The following is a 17,231-nucleotide window of genomic DNA, read 5'->3' on the forward strand; positions in this document are numbered from 1 at the left end:
GTGGATAATTTGATATCAAAACAGTTCTCGGCAAGAGGAGGCTATTGACTCAGGAGGAAAAAGGCTTTAATACGCTATTCATTTTATGGCGGTGCACAATTGGGGATTAGCTATCGACCTCTGCTTGAACGAGGACTGCTTTTCCAGCAGATACCTCCGACTTGGTGAAAGGGATTTTGTATATATGCTACTGAGAGGCGACCATTTTGAAAAGGGCCTTTGATTTCTATGAACAAAGTGTAAAACGAATCCATGATTGAATTGTATGAAATACACAGATGTCATGTGAAAATTGTGTGCCGCATAATTACATTATTTTTAAATCACTGTGTTTGACAAGAAACATTTTTTGCAGACGATGCAGATGACAAGTCTGGTATGCCTCCTAAAATTCTAAATCTGTATCTGTGAGCGTAGAGGACAGCTCTTCTTACTTTGCTGGTAGGTGCTTGAGAAAGTAGCCCATGACCTTGAGTGCCTGCACTCGAATTCCTTCACTTTTGGATGCCAGCAGCTTGTAGATGACCCTGAACAACAAGAAACAGACAGTAAGATAGTGAGAAAACAAAGACTATTTTTTTTCTTACTTTATTAATTATTTACAAATATAAATGAAACACCACACATAAAGCTTCAGCTGACTGGTTCAATATTTATTCTATTTTTATTCTTCCCTTGCGGTACTGATACACTAGATTAATAACACGGACGCACAGATACACACAAGACGGATGACTCAGCATGCTACCGAGTGCGATTATATCAATAACCTGGACAGTTTTTCAAATGAAAGCAGTAAAATAACTTTATTAGCTTTCGTGTCATCTGGCTTCATTTTGATGTTAAGAGAACCAACCTCGCACGAGCCGAACTCCCTCCCCACTGAAACGAGAGGCCGCTAATGGCTAGAGACGGAGACCAGAGCAAACGTTTACCGTATCCCGCTGCGCTGGTCGAAGGCCTGGACCATGGAGCCGGGGTGCTCCGACATCAACGCCACGAGCAGCTGCAGCACGTCCATCAGATTGTCATCCTGCAGAGGTCCGCGCCGGGGTCAAATGTTAGCGTTATTAGCGCTATGATAAACACCCCGGCTAATGGAGCCCGCAATTAGAATAGTATAGCCTTTCACGATGATGTCATGAAAACCACCGCGGGATAAACATTGCTGGAGAAGTCTACTGGTCGGATAATTATACTAAGGAAGTTTAAAAGTAAGGCCTACGCACAAACATATCCATGGGTGTGCATGGGACTTTTATTTATATAATGTGCAAATAAAAAATGCATAACTTTGGATCTTCTTAATGTGTATATTCAGAAATTTTACAACTGCACATAAAACTACTCATAACTCTTTTTTCTAGAGAAGGTATCCCATAAGGATGCTGTGAAGTTCATTTCAGTATTCAACCAAAAGGTCACATTGTCTTAAAAAAAAACTCTGCATGGTTCTTCATCCCAATGCTACAGAACAACAGAGCACTACGTCACACTCTGTTTTCGAATAAAAATTTAAAAAAAAGGAAAGGTGGAAGTAACGAATAACGCCAGGCCAAGGAAGTCTCTGTAGATAGCTACGTTCCGCAGCAGAGGAGTTACCCTCTGCACCCAGACTGCTGGAGAGCCGAAGGCTGCTTGTTCTAGAACCTCATTACTGTTCTAGAAACTCATTACTGTTCTATGCTTGGGTGCTTTCTAAACACTCCAGCTTCCGTCTAGAGGGCTGGGGAGGGCAAGCTTGGCAGCGGTTGAAACACTGCAGTTTCCCTGTGTGAGGGTCGGTCTGTCAGCAGAGAGGACAAGGAGAAGACCGAGGGGGGAGAGATGAAGCTGTGAGGTTAGGGTGCCACCTAGTGGCCACTTATATACTTAGGAACAAAAATTATAAAACTTAATAAAAAAAGGACTATTTGTGTGTTGGTAGGTCTGAGGGATATAAGGAAGAAGAGGTTAGGTCCTACCTCGTGCATAGTGAGCAGGTAGTTCAGAATGCTCTGCAGCTCGTCCTCCTTGACGCCATAATCCTGGAACACACACAAACGGTCTATCAGTCTATCGTTAGCTAGTAGAAGCCAGCGTTGTGGAGGATGGAAACCTCCGCCAGGTGTGTGTGTGTCGGAGAGCGGTGAGGACCGTGTGACGGAGGAGCAGCGGGCGTGTTTACCTTCATGATCAGCTGCTTGATGAACAGCAACAGGAAGGCTCTCAGAGAGTGGATCTCCTTCTGGTTGGGTCTCGGACCATCTACACACACACACACGCGCGTGCAACACACAAACACACACAGGATTGAGGTGTGTGCGCCGGGTAAGGTATATGAAGGTACACTAAAGCACAAGGAGGACTGGATGGTCTGCCCAGTCATGTGTAAATAGAATCCTGCTCCACTTCAACAGAGCATGAATAGTGTGTCTTTTGTACATGCCTGTGTAGTATCTTTGTGTGTCATGTGTGTCTTTTATCCTTCTTGTTGACGGTATGCGTGTTGTGTGTGTGGTCTCACCCAGGCCCTTGGGCGTGACCCCGCTGCGGTCCTGAGGGTTGGTCACCCAGTAGTAGTACTTGAGGGTGTGCATCACCTGCAGTACCGTGCCCACCCTGCGGATGGCGTTGTAGATGGTCACGGTGCTGATGAACTCTGTCGACAGGTAGGTATACAGGGTCAGCTGCACCTGTGGAGGAACACGCACAGGGACGCGCACACACACACACACAGCATGAGTCTGGGGTACATTTATGTGTGTGTATGGTTGTTGTACTGTTGTTAACCAGAGGCTTGTGAGTTTTCCATTTTAATATGAGACGGTTCTCCTCTCTGTTTACTGACACCAGCGTTCAGACGCTGGGAGGGAGGGAGGGAGGGAGGGAGGGGCAGAGTGTGGAGAGGAAAGCGGAGGTGTGATTGTGTGTGTGGCATGATGACTAAGGTCAGTGTGTGCATGGGTGTTTGTTCTGACAAATGTCAGTGTGTGTATGTGTGTGTGTGTGTGTGCGGACAGAGGTCAGTGTGTGAATATGTGTTTTTCAGTGTGTGTGTGTGCGTGTGTGTGCGTGTGTGAGCGCGCGCCGGGTCTTATTGGCTGTACCTTGGCGGGGGCATGGATCCAGATGGCCGGGTTGAACAGGATGTGGTCACACAGCTGCTTGAGCAGCAGGACGCCGTTCTGCAGGTTGCTAAGGTAACGGGCGAAGGCCAGGACGATGTCCAGCACGGGTCGCGTCACATGCACTTTGGAAGACTGGAGGGGAGGAGGGGGAGGGAGGGAGGATGAAGGACGACAAAAAGATGTAAGGTAGAGAGGTAGAGATGGAGGAGAATATACAAGCAAAGAATGGACAGAGAGGGAGGGAATGTGTGAGCAGGACACACACAGACACACACAGAAAGGGAATGTGGATGAGCTCTCAGTCTAACAAGCCCATAACAGCTACAAGCTCAAAACACTCCAACCAGGAAACCTCCATTAGAAGTGTGAGTGGGAGACATTGCCTTGTTATCGCCTCAACTAGAGCACAGGGCAGCAATTAGGACAGGGCTGTGGTGTGAAGGGGGAAGGACTGTGTGTGTGCAAGATTCCTTTGAAACTTTTCAGACCCTGTGTGTGTGTGTGTGTGTGTGTGTGTGTGTGTGTGTGTGTGTGTGTGTGTGTGTGTGTGTGTGTGTGTGTGTGTGAGAGAGTGTGTTACCTTCTCCAGAGTGTAGCCGATGACCAGAAAACCCTTGCAGGTGAGGACCTGCTCTTGCATAGCCACAGAGTTCTTCAGCAGCTCCATCACAAACGACAGTAAAGTGCAGCTAGGGAGGGGGAGAGAGAGGACAGGAGGGAGAGAGAGGACAGGAGGGAGAGAGAGAGAGGACAGGAGGGAGAGAGAAGGCAGGAAGGAGAGAGAGAGAGAGCAGGGGAGAAGGAGTGTAAACACACCAGCCACCAGTGAAGCCACACTGCCACTGCCAGACTGGTCCAGTCTGGCCCCAAACACTTTCAACATCCCTACTGTGATGGGTAAGAATCACCGTAGGTGGCTCCTACTTCAAATTCTAATTTGATTCCATTTTTATTTTATTTTTGTATGCATTTTTAGGAAAGAGACTGACAAGTGCAGAGTGGACTCTCTCCCGCCTGACACCCTGGAGACGTCAGAGAGAAATTAACGGATCTCAAGAGTGACTCATCAGCTGCCAGATCACGTTCATTACCATTCACCCCACTGGCCCCAGACTCACTCACAATAATGGCATCATGAATTTATTATCAATGCTACAATGAATAATAAAAGGCTATGCTTTACAATAACAGATTGTGCTGAACCAGTCCAGAGGCGCTGTGCTACAGTATAATGAACACCCTGTGAATACCATAATGATGGGTTGTGAATAATGAAATAGTTTGGGTGGAAGCGTGATGAATGTGTGCACGGGTGTGTCTCATGCTTGTGTGCACTGTGTGCGTATACAGTTGGTGTGTCTGCGTGTAGTGTGTGTGCATGTGTATACATCATTTGTTTGTGAGTGTGAGTGTGTGTGTGTCCTACCAGACAGAGGTGTCCAGCTCGTGGCTGGTGTGCTGTTGGTAGTCCAGCTGGGAGAACAGGGGGAAGAGCACTTGCACCCCTCCGATAGAGTGTATCCCGCTCTGGATTGAGTGGGTCACCACCGCCTTGACATCCTGGAGGACAACAGCATCAACACATACAAATAACAAGATTTACCAGAAATGCTGAGATATATTTTTAAATTTTGAATACAGTCTGGTGATTATGTAAACTGGGCATGGTTAAGGCTTTAATATCGACAGTATAACGTGTGCAAACAAAAGTATAAACAATCTGATTTGTTTTGGCTTTCTGCTCAGATCCTCCCCCGGCCGCCACCCCAGTTGCCAAGGGAGACAGCCAGAGGCAGGTAAAAAGATTATGTTGCCATGATGATGAGACCACTGTCATCCAGGTGTGTAACCCTTGAGGGGGCGTTCGTTTAATAAGTGAGGCGACGGGAAGCTCCTCCAGGCCACGCCTTGCTGGAGAAATGACTGTGACTTTGCAGAACCTTCTCAACGTAGAATGACTTATTCTAAACCTGGACCTGTCAGAATAACCAAACACGCAACTGTCGTCACTGGAAACTCATTGACATGTTTGTCCAAATATGAACACTAACAATGACTTGATGACAGAGCATTTGCATTGTTTGATCTGGAGAGAGGGTGGGATGGAGAAACGCTTCACGGAGATGGTGAGGATGATCATTTAGGTCAGCGTGTGTGTGTGTGTATATGTGTGTGCATGCGCTGTAAAACACAAACGCACAAAGGAGGTCATGTGTTTGCTCAATTCGTTGGGAAGCACAGGGACAAAACTCAATTACTGAGACAGAGAGAGAGAGAAAGACAGAGGGAGAGAGAGAGACAGAAAGAGAGAGAGAGACAGAAAGAGAGAGAGAGACAGAAAGAGAGAGAGAGACAGAAAGAGAGAGAGAGACAGAAAGAGAGAGAGAGACAGAAAGAGAGAGAGAGACAGAAAGAGAGAGAGAGACAGAAAGAGAGAGAGAGACAGAAAGAGAGAGAAAGACAGAGACAGAGACAGAGACAGAGACAGAGAGAGAGAGAGAGAGAGAGAGAGAGAGAGAGAGAGAGAGAGAGAGAGAGAGAGAGAGAGAGAGAGAGAGAGAGAGAAAGAGAGAGAGAGAGAGAGAGAGAGAGAGAGAGAGAGAGAGAGGGAGGGAGAGATAAAGAGACGGGGAAGATAGAGGAGGGGAGAGAAAGTGGGAGAGGCGTGGGAGGAATTGAGAGTAATGAAATAAAAAGGACAGCTGTGTGTGTATTTGATTGTGTGTGTGCGCATGTGCTAGTGTGTGTACAAACTTAATGGGTGTTTAATCAGGTGGGCACTCTCCCAGACAGCCTTCCCTCCCGCCAGTGTGTGTAAAAATCAACATTTACTTGAGTTTACTTGACAACGAACGCCACTCGTACAGGAACACCCAGGCAGACAAACCCAGCGACCTACAGTCTGAGGGGAGTGTCATCAAGAGGACCGCTTCAGCTTTCACACATCCAGAATGTGAACACAAGCATCAGTTGTCCCCAAATATGCCCGATGTCTCCGATTAAGGTACAGTGGTTCTGGGCAGGTGAGCTAGATGCTGTCTGGTTCAGACCGGTTAGATCCACCTCAGAGGGAACCAGCCTGTGAGAATGAAGGGGGAGGGCCTGATAAGAGTCACCCCTATTATCTCTGGAAGAAATCACTGTCTGGGAGGAAGAGAGAAGGAGATGGAGCAAGGAGAAAGAGAGAGATACGTCAAGAGAGCAAAAATAGAACATGACTTGAAACATGAAAGACTGAAAGAGAATAAAAGAGTGAAAGAAAAAAACACAGAGAAATATACAGTTCTGAATATAGAGACAATCGAGAATGAGAGAGAGAGAGTAGAGAACGAGAGACAGACAGTGGGGAGAGTGGGGAGAGTGGCACAGCTGGAAGACGAGGGAGGAGAAGGGGGGAGGGGTGGAACAGGTGTCACCTGACTACACCTGACTAGAATACATTATGGTTGATTAGCTATGCCTCAATAGTTGTCACCTTCAGTTAAGTGGGGAAATATTTGGAGCAGTGCATTACCTGCAGCGTGCTCTTCTGGTGCCGAGGAAATCTGGGATGTGTTTATGTTGTCACAATCAGTAGATCAGCTATCGCATTATGTGATTTGTTCACGTATTCTATCCTGTTAGTCATTCACATATTGTATTCTTACTCTGATCAATGCCAGATAAAGGGTGTGAACAAAAGGTTTCCAGCCAGAGCTTGAAAGAAACCAGGCGTCGGGTCCAGAAAACTATAAATGTGAGCAAATGTGAGCAAATGGACATTAGTGGCTTTAGGGCCCCTCATAAAGACCTTGGGGCCGGGGTTCGAGGGCCATGCTGACTATAGCAGCTGACCCTTTTAGTCCTCTTTCCTGTCATGGGATCCTTTCGGAAACACTGTGTCAGTAGGCCCTATTACATGGAGATTTTTGCAAAGCCCAGTCTTTATGGCGGCTTTGTTTGTTTACACTGAACCAAACAAAGGCGATATAATGCCGCCGCGTGTGATTTGAGATAGCATGCCGGCGTTCCCGAAGGAGAGACGTGAGGTGGGCGCCCTGCGTGTGAAGTCCCGTCATGTTCCAGAAAAGACAGACAGAACGTGTCATTGACAACAATGTACCAGTGTATTACCTGCAGAGGGAGACTGTAAGGCTAGTGGACCAGTGTATTACCTGCAGAGGGAGACTGTAAGGCTAGTGGACCAGTGTATTACCTGCAGGGGGAGATTGTAAGGCTAGTGGACCAGTGTATTACCTGCAGGGGGAGAATGTAAGGCTAGTGGACCAGTGTATTACCTGCAGGGGGAGAATGTAAGGCTAGTGGACCAGTGTATTACCTGCAGGGGGAGACTGTAAGGCTAGTGGACCAGTGTATTACCTGCAGGGGGAGACTGTAAGGCTAGTGGACCAGTGTATTACCTGCAGGGGGAGACTGTAAGGCTAGTGGACCAGTGTATTACCTGCAGGGGGAGACTGTAAGGCTAGTGGACCAGTGTATTACCTGCAGGGGGAGACTGTAAGGCTAGTGGACCAGTGTATTACCTGCAGGGGGAGACTGTAAGGCTAGTGGACCAGTGTATTACCTGCAGGGGGAGAATGTAAGGCTAGTGGACCAGTGTATTACCTGCAGCATGAGTGCATGGGGCGAGTGCACAAAGATGGAGGTGTTGTCTTTGGGGGAGGACTCGAGGCAGAGCTGGGCGTCGGTGGCGCGGGGGTTGTAGGTGAAGGCGATGCTGGCCGCCAGCTTGCCGTCGTACAGCAGCGTCTTGTGGTGTTCAGCGAACAGCAGGTCGCTCTCTGCCTTGTACTTGAACGTGCCCTGGGGAGATCGGGGCAAGGGCGAGGGGAAGGAGAGGTGAGAGGGAGGGCAAGGGGAAGTGAGATGGAGGGAACAGAGAAGGAGAGGCAGAAGAAAGATATTTTTTATGATCATCAATGGGATATTTACGTTAGACTTGTACCACAGAGGCATGGTCGTTTGATCACAAAGACTCCTGTGCTTCACTTGCCGCGACTATACTGTACTATACTATCAACAATATCAACTGTACCACAACTATACTAGCATTGCTAGGGCGTACCTTGTAGCCTGGGCCCAGCTGGTAGATGGCCAGGATCTGGGCAGCGCTGAGGGCCTCTCCAAACAGGTAGACTGCCCCCATCTGGCCACAGAACACACGGTTGGCATCGGCGGTCTCCGACGAGCCCAGGAAACACTTGTCGAACGTCTGAGGGGGTGAGGCAGAGATAGAGAGAGAAGGGGGGGGGGGGGGGGGGAGAGAGAGAAATAAACAGAGGAAGAAAAGAGAGATAGAGAAAGACAAAAAAAGACCAAAGGAGAAAGAGAGAATAAATGAGAGAAAAAGGAGTCAGGAGGCAAAAGAGAGAAAGAAAAATAAACATTAATATCGACCACAGTGGCGAAACAAAAACAACCCCGGTCAGGCTACAGAAGACGTGCAGCATGGAGGTCTCCCCTCTCCTCTGAGAGGCACTGGAAGAAGGGTGGTGGAGGAGGGCTTGTTACCACGGAGGGGAGACGTCTCCATCTCCTGCTGTGTTCTCCCGGTATACACCGGCCCTGCGCGCCACGAGCGGCAAGACCATGGCGTGATGGCACGCTGACGCCTGCCCCTCAGAGCTGTCAGAGAGCGTGTTCTCCACACGAGGGAGAGGGATGTGACAGGAGTCATACTCCAGGGATGTGACAGACTGTGTGTGTGTGTGTGTGTGTGTCTGCTGCTGCATTCTGGTGAAAAGACAGAGCATGTTGCGTCACCCCCTGGCCCCTCTGTCAGCTGAGAAGGTGATTAAATGAAGCAGTGTAGTAGTGAGAGAGAGCGAGAGACTTATTTATTAATTATTTCTACCGATTATTTGGCAACATTAATAATATACCAACCTGTGTGGTGTAGTTACACGTATGTATATTTTTAACTACCGTGTGTGTCTCTGTATGTGAGTGTATGAAATATAAGTATATATATAAGTCCATGATTTATATTGATGAATATTTCACATTTGCTTTGGCAATATGAACAATTGATGTTTTCATGCCAATAAAGCCTTTTGAGAAAGAGAGAGAGAGAGCGATAGAGAGATAGAGAGAAAGAGAGACAAACACACGTAGCGATAATGTGCATGAATAAAACCTTTTTCCAATTTCCCCTAAATACGGTAAGTCACCTTCCACAATCTAACCCTGATCACATGGTGTAGGCCTAGATTGATAACTCTCATTCTTGAGGCGAGATTGTCGGTTAGGAAGTCACTCATTTGATTGTGGGTAACTGCTTTGAATATGACACATCTTAATTTAGAGAAATTACTGGAATTTAGGGGCAACAAGGGAATGCGTGTGACAACTCAAACCAGATCAAACCGGTTCCGTTTAGTCTGGAGAGAAAAAAAGATCTTGTGTGACCTGCTCAGAACTGGGTCTGTGGTCCTGGATGGAAGTCAGGTAGATGGCCGTGATGGAACGTTACCCCATTACCTGGGGTTACCATGGCAACATTGTGTGTGTGTGTGTGTGTGTACTTACGTCGCTGGTGTTGACAAGCCAGGTGATCTCTCCGTACGACGCCAGCTCTCCATTCACGTAGCAGCTGATCTCGCTGTTCTTCCAGCGGTTGTAGATGTGGACGATGGTCACCATGTACCACTGGGAAACACACACAAACACATCAGTCCTCTATTCTACAGACACGGCTGGTAATGTATTACTCTTGGTTCATTAATTTAACAGTAAGAGAATGAGAAAGGAGAGTGATCTATTTTTCCATCCTCTTTGACTAGGCTTTCAGCCTAGTTTCAGTTAGTACAGTAGTACCATCCTAGGGCTAGCCCACACAGCTATGCCCCTGGGGCTGGAATCCCACATACTTCAGCTGAGATTTATAACCTAGCTCGGCTGAATCTAGAGAAACGGGTTATCATCCTTACCAGACACCTCTGGAGAGAACCTATACGGACTGGACTGGGCTAAATATAACATAGAAATAGAATAGAAAAATCCCACCCCAAAATGAGGGTGTCTATCGCTTTCCTGTGAGAGATGGGGCGGTTAGTGTGTAGCGAGTTGCACACAGGGGAGAGAGGAGGTTTTAAATTGGCTGTGGGTAACGTGGATGTAGGTGCTGCTGAAGGGGGCTTGGCTGGATGCACCAGGAGACTGACTGCAGAGTTATGAGATCATCCTTCTTCCCCTCCTTCATTCTTTATCCAGGCTTTGCAGGCCCCCGGGGGTGAAAAGATATGACTTTGACTCACCCTGCGAGGCCTGGTTTACTGGTGTGTGCATGTCTGTCTGTGTGTGTGTGTGTGTGTGTGTGTGTGTGTGTGTGTGTGTGTGTGTGTGTGTGTACATGTTATAATTCTATGAGAGTGTGAACTTGTGTCCTACATCGAGGTAACACAAGCGTTTTTAGGAGCGTTGGGTTTGTGTATGTGGGCTGTCCCACAGAGCAACTAGGCCAAGCCCCCCCCTTCCCTACCCTCCCTCCCTCCCAACTGCCTTCCTACCTTCTGTGGTTTGAAGTCGTACTTCACGCAGTGCTGGAATCCCTTCCCTTTAGACTTTAACGAGGTCACAATCAAGCAGCCGCCCACAAAGTGTGCCGAATAGCCCAGGCCTTTGCTGGTGCGAAAACTAGAGAGGAGGAGAGAGGGGGGGAGAGAGGGAGAGAGAAACACACATTCTGTGTCAGACACGCACACACAATTGCACTTCAGTAAGTACAGCAGGCTCACTTTAACTCAAGGGCATGGTGTGTTGGGGAGTTGGGGAGTTGAGGGGTAGGAGAGGGGAGTCAAACGTCAATAAATCACACAAACATTTTTCTGGGTAGGGTTTGAAAAAGCAGAGATAGTGAAAGACTCAATCATCAGTCAACTTCACAACAAATTCCCATTTGTGTCGTTACCGGCGTGCCAAGTCGAGGCCCCGGCCTGTGAGCATGTGATTTACTGAACTAATCTGTTTTTAAAAGGGCACAGGCCTGAAGAGGAATTATACTACAGATTTCTCTACTGTTTGACTGACTGGTTGGCAGACTGGTGCTGTGTGTGGTTAATGACTGACTGACTGACTGGTTGGCAGACTGGTGCTGTGTGGCTAATTTATTTTAGAAGGCCCAAACACATCCTGGACACATGCATTAGGTTTTCTGACAGAAATTAATTATCGTCTGAAAATAGGACGATTAGAGGCCCTGATTTACTGGCCCTCCGAGCGAGAGAGAGAGAAAGAGAGATAAGAGGGGTTGGGGGGGTAAAGGGGAAGAGACAAAGGGAGAAAGCAAACAAAAGAAAAAAAGAGAAAGCGAGAGACAGGGGAAAGGGAGAAAGAAAAGGAGAAGAGTTGCCCAATCAGAATCTTTTCCCAGGCCGGCGAAGCTGCTGGGCCCTTTTCTCTGTCTGATAACTGTTTGGAAACCTTCTCACATAGCACTTCATTTGACCCTTCAGTTGATCAAGCTCACCCCGCCCACTCTGACACACAGCCCCTTCTGCTGCGTTCAAAGCACCTGTGTGGCTCCCAACAGCCAGCGACATGGAGGAATTATTCATACCGAGCTACAGTACAGGTTCTGAGGAGAACAGTGTAGGGATGTGGAACTGCCATGTCAGCCATTTCCAGAAATTCCTCTCGGAAGAGGGTTTCACACAGCTGCAGCAGCACTGACGTGTCGTCACAGGATACTCACTACAAAGCTCCTTAAGGCTACGACAATGTGGGACACAGCAATAGATTTTCAAACAATGTCACTGAGAATACAGTCCAGCCCAAACAATGAGGGGGGGCTCTATCTTTGAGGAAGGTGAGATGACAGCAGGTCATCTAAGCATATCATGGTATCCAGACAGTATACTAGTAATGTATTCAGTTTCATATATGTATTTAGTTTGATCCAAGACGATGCACTAGTACAGGAGACACTGGTATACTATCTAAATAGTTTACAAGTATAATAAAAAATCCAAACAGTATACTAGCATCTCAAAGTATGTAAAAATAATACAGTAATAGAGTATTATGCATCCAGTTACCATACTTGTACACTAAAGTATCCAGAAAGTATACAAGTATATCCAGATAGTATACTTGTATATTGTATTACTAGTTTCATAGTACATCCAGATAGTATCCAGGTTACCCACCAGTAGAGGTAAGGCTTGTCCTTGTCCACGTTGATGTTGTTGATGGGGTCCATGCGAAGCCATGTGTGGAAGGTGAAGCCACTCTGGTAGGGCCACTTGGCGATGGGGGGCAGAGCGATGGCCTGGGGGGAGGGGGGGAGGGGGACAGTACAACAGGGCTGGGTTATTGGGATAGAGAGGTGGGGGGGGGGGGTCTTAGATGGGGGGGGGGGGGGGTCTGAGACACATACGGCTAAAGGGAGCATATTTTGAAGTTTTGTAAGCTATGGATAAGCCTAGCTAGTATCATGTTGTTTATTTAGCTTGGTGTTTAGTGTGTGTGTGTGTGTTTTTGTGTGTGTGTGTGTGTGTGCATCCTCCCAGGGCTTCCTGCCTCCTTAGAGAGGAAGGCACAGGAAGGTGTGCAGCTTGTGTGCAGCATGCATACACACACACCCGCTTCCAATCACAGCCGTTCCCAGTCCTCAAGCCCACAGGGAGGACTCCTACACACCCTCACCACAGAGCTATATCACCATGGCGATGGGAGGGTGCAGAGCCAATGGAAATATGCACCCTTGCACAACCTGTGCAACACGAGTTGGAAGAGATGAACACAGGGAAGCGGTTCAAAGCTAAAGGCTAAAAGGTTACCAAGAGGTCACGGTTGAACACCTTATGAAGGCAGAACCCATGTGACCTCGCCATCCCGGAGCTTGTTCCCAGACGGCATCTAGAACACGGGACTCCACTACTCTCATGGAAAAACAAGAATTCCCTTGTGGGGGAGCGTGACTAATCATCTGCATTTCAGGAAGAGGAGAGATGGTTCCCAGGGGACTTGTACTGCATGTTCCCCTTTCATAGACAAGATCACATGGGTTCGCTGGCTGGCTGACTGTAAGGCTGGTTGGATGACTGGCTGTCTGGCTAGATAATAAAGTAGTGGGTAAAGCACTGTATGGCTTACGTATTAGAACACATCAGGTGTGTGTGTGTGTATGTGTGCGTGTGTGTGTGTGTGTGTGTGGGTGTGTGTGTGTGTTGTACTCACGGCAGCACTCTTCCCCGGGAAGCTAAAGAAGGAGTCAGGTCCGTTCCTGTGGGCCATGCTCTTCAGCACAGACAGCAGCTTCACTGCATGTGGAGGCTGGGGGGAACACAAACACACACACACAAGGGGGTGAGACAAACAAAACGCAACCTGACATTTCAAACAAACGTGCACACACCCACACAAACAAGCGTAATACACAGCTTGTGCCAACTTCCCTTCAACAGCATGTGAAGGTCCACCATTATAGTTGTATTTACCTGGTTTCTAAATGTATCTGTAATCATTATCAAAGCAGAGACTCCAGGGAGAGAACACAATCTGAAACAGCAGCGTCCGCGTACATTTTGTCTGTTGGTGTGTGTTTTTGTGTGTGCATGCATGTGTGTCTATATGAGTGTGTGTTATGTCTGTGTGAGTGTGTGTGTCTGTGTGAGTGTGTGTGTGTGTGTGTGTGTGTCTGTGTGTGTGTGTGTGTGTGTCTGTGTGTGTGTGAGTGTGTGAGTGTGTGACGACACAGGCTGACTTCACAGCCCTTGAGGATAACCTCAAATGATCAAGCTCTGTGCAACTTGATCTCTGGTGTGGTTGTTAAAGCTGCATACGTTAATGATGAGGTCTGCACCAGGAGGGGCTTCAGTTCTGTTGAGGCTGCCGCAAACTTCTAAAAGTGCAATGTACTATTTATTGCATAGTATAGAGATGATAGGGAAGGGGGGAGAGAGGAGAGAGGCGAGAGGAAGAGAAATAAAGAGATATAATATTTCACATTGTGAGCAGATGGGTAGGGTAAGGGGGGGGGGGGGTGTAACTCAGAAGTACACCAGAAACTTGCCCTATTTCAATGACAACGCGACCAAGCACGATGATCAATGGGCTGTTTAATTCTCTCCTTCCTCAACTCCCTCTCTATCCCCCCCATCCCTCTCTCTATCCCCCCCATCCCTCTCTCTATCCCCCCCATCCCTCTCTCTATCCCCCCCCATCCCTCTCTCTATCCCCCCCATCCCTCTCTCTATCCCCCCCATCCCTCTCTCTATCCCCCCCATCCCTCTCTCTATCCCCCCCATCCCTCTCTCTATCCCCCCCATCCCTCTCTCTATCCCCCCCATCCCTCTCTCTATCCCCCCCATCCCTCTCTCTATCCTCCCCATCCCTCTCTCTATCCCCCCCATCCCTCTCTCTATCCTCCCCATCCCTCTCTCTATCCCCCCCATCCCTCTCTCTATCCCCCCCATCCCTCTCTCTATCCTCCCCATCCCTCTCTCTATCCCCCCCATCCCTCTCTCTATCCTCCCCATCCCTCTCTCTATCCCCCCCATCCCTCTCTCTATCCTCCCCATCCTCGCTCCCTCTCCTCTCTCTCCCTCCATTCGTCCCAGTGGTCCTGGGATGTGGTGACTAACAGTCCATCAGGGGAGTGGAGGCATCAGACCCGTGTTCTGATCAGTCTCGCTTTCTGACAGTAAAGACTCATACTTCCCACCGTGTTAACAATACAAATGGGGGGGGGGGGGGATTTGGGAGGGGGGAAATACAACCACTAAAAACATGGAAATATCTAACTTTGCGGAGGATTATGACGAATTAGCATAAATAACATACATTTGGGTAAATAGTGTTCAAATGCATCTCTTCACATTTGTTGGAGGAGTAGCGTACCCTCAAATTCACTGTGTTCAAACTGACGATTAGAAAAGGGCAAAAAAGAGAACTTCAGAAAAGACGCTTGCTTTGAGGCACCCCCATTAAAATACAGCTTATTATACATCAATAATGCAGTTGTGTATACTACACCCTCATAGGGTGGAGAAGTGTGTGTGTGTGTGTGTGTGTGTGTGTGTGTGTGTGTGTGTGTGTGTGTGTGTGAGAGAAACATCCTCCCTTGCTGGAGAGGGCAAAGAGCTGTGAAAAGGAAACCTGCTGAAGTGTTGCTAGCACATTCCACATGAGGTTACCAAACAAACATGGCGGGACTGTACGGTATGGGAAGTGCGGGCCTACCCATTGGCCGCTGTCGCCTTGCAGTTTACTGAAGAACAGCTTGAGCTCCTTCACTGTGATGCTGTAGCTGGCCAGCACCCCCAGCATATCCACCATCAGGTCTGGAAGAGACACACACAAACACACGACAAACATGTTAACATGAGAACTGGGATGCCCAGACTCTCTTTCACACACACAGGTCAAACTAAAAGAGGGCAGGGCAACTACAGTACAGGAATGCACACAGGGGTCAAACATGCCATATTCAGAGACGGCAATAAACTGACTAAGATTCCCCCCTCCACCCCATTCCCCCAGAGGTTAAAGGAATCCCCACTGGTTTGAAAACACGATACGACTGGATCAGTACAACGCCTGAGGTCCAGACATCAGCCAGAGGTGGAAAAAGGGAGGGAGTGCGGATGGAATGGATGGAGGGATGGAGGGAGCAAGAGGGGTGTAATCTAACAGACTAAACAGGTATTTTGGAGAGGATAAGTCTAAGTGCATGCTAATCTCCATAAGTAGGATTTGGGTGCCATGGCTCTCGGTGCGCAGGGATGATTTGAAGATCAGAGTTAACTCTCTGTCTGTACCTGTCTGTCTGTCTGCCAGCCAGCCTGTCTGTCTGTCTGCCAGCCTGCGCCTGTCTGCCTGCAACTGTCTGCCTGCGCATGTCTGCCTGCGCCTGTCTGCCTGCGCCTGTCTGCCTGCGCCTGTCTGCCTGCGCCTGTCTGCCTGCGCCTGTCTGCCTTGCGCCTGTCTGCCTGCGCCCATCTGCCTGCGCCCATCTGCCTGCGCCTGTCTGTCTGTCTGGAAGGTGCTCACTGAGGCTATTTCCGTCTCCGTAGAAACGGTTAGGATGGATCACTGGTGGGGGGGACTGCTGAGTCATAGGCTGGTGGGGGCGAGCAAGGGATTAGAGGCTCCGTCTAATTGAAGGGAGAGAGAGAGTGAGAAAGAGAGAGGGAGGAAGAGAGAGACAGGTAGGGAGAGGATAGGGGGTGTTGGAAAGGTAAAGAGATCAGACTCGCTAGAACGGTACTCCCACCAGAGAGGGGGCCTCGTCCATGGAGTCTGAACAGTCTCTTCCCAGACGGGGTTGGGTTTCGGTTTGGGGAAGCCTGGCGAGGGTCCACTGAGGGGATCAAGTTGGGAAATGAACCATATGGATTTCGGATCCATAGCGTTCAGATATATTGGTCAAATTGTGCACAAATAGAAAATGGTTTCCGGGTGGATTCTGTGCGAGTCGAAGGGGTTAAGAGAGCTGGAGTCTCTCTCACTAAATATCTGATGTCACGGGGAGATGGAGAAGCCCAGAACAGCTGATGCGGACAGGTCTCTGCGTGAAACTGTCCCTTGTGAAACTGTCACCCCAGTCTCTCCAGCCCTTCATTACAATAATGACCTTTATGGTAAGAAATACCCAGATGGCTTTTAAATTGATATCATATATCAATGTGTCAGACCAAGCCAGGTACCCTGGAGGTGACCCTTAGGGTTCATCCTACAAGGACCTTAAGTCTGAAAACATCCAGACCCCAACCCAGACCCCCACCCCGACCTCACCCCACCCCACCGAGATCCCCCATCCCACCCAGACCCCCCCCACCCCTTAGACGTACCTGCAATCATGCTGTCTGCGCAGGCCACGCGCTCCAGCACCAGCCTGATGAGGGCGGTGTCGGTGCAGGCCTGGAGGTTCCTCACGCTCTTCTTCAGCACGGCCGTGAAGATGCTCCACACCTCCGCCTGGCAGGTGGCCTGGCACTTGTCCAGCAGCTCCACCATGCACACCACGCTCTCCGTCTCCTGGATGATGAAGTTCATCTCCAGGTCGAACGGGCCCCCGACCAACTGAGGAGGGAAGGGGGCGAGGGAGAAGGAGGGGTAGAGAGAGGGGGAGAGGGAGCAGGAGGGGTAGAGAGAGGGGGAGGAAGGGATGGGGGGCAG

At 48.8% G+C, this 17,231-nt stretch overlaps 1 protein-coding gene across 1 annotated transcript in view; it reads right to left on the minus strand.

Annotated features, from left to right (window-relative positions):
• lrba (LPS-responsive vesicle trafficking, beach and anchor containing) overlaps positions 1–17,231 on the minus strand; it is a 168,342-nt gene that overhangs the window by 130,527 nt on the left and 20,584 nt on the right. The window contains exons 2-17 of the mRNA XM_062478203.1: positions 16,904–17,135; positions 15,294–15,394; positions 13,290–13,385; positions 12,257–12,378; positions 10,619–10,745; positions 9,639–9,758; positions 8,176–8,322; positions 7,716–7,913; positions 4,537–4,670; positions 3,691–3,799; positions 3,090–3,242; positions 2,507–2,675; positions 2,168–2,247; positions 1,965–2,027; positions 936–1,033; positions 435–527 (exon numbers count right to left, since the gene is read on the minus strand). Of these exons, the coding sequence (XP_062334187.1) occupies positions 435–527; positions 936–1,033; positions 1,965–2,027; positions 2,168–2,247; positions 2,507–2,675; positions 3,090–3,242; positions 3,691–3,799; positions 4,537–4,670; positions 7,716–7,913; positions 8,176–8,322; positions 9,639–9,758; positions 10,619–10,745; positions 12,257–12,378; positions 13,290–13,385; positions 15,294–15,394; positions 16,904–17,135 (2,042 nt within the window). The remainder of the gene's footprint in view (positions 1–434; positions 528–935; positions 1,034–1,964; positions 2,028–2,167; positions 2,248–2,506; positions 2,676–3,089; positions 3,243–3,690; positions 3,800–4,536; positions 4,671–7,715; positions 7,914–8,175; positions 8,323–9,638; positions 9,759–10,618; positions 10,746–12,256; positions 12,379–13,289; positions 13,386–15,293; positions 15,395–16,903; positions 17,136–17,231) is intronic.

The sequence above is a fragment of the Osmerus eperlanus genome, chromosome 14 (assembly GCF_963692335.1).
Source record: "Osmerus eperlanus chromosome 14, fOsmEpe2.1, whole genome shotgun sequence".
In the NCBI taxonomy this organism is placed as follows: Eukaryota; Metazoa; Chordata; class Actinopteri; order Osmeriformes; family Osmeridae; genus Osmerus; species Osmerus eperlanus.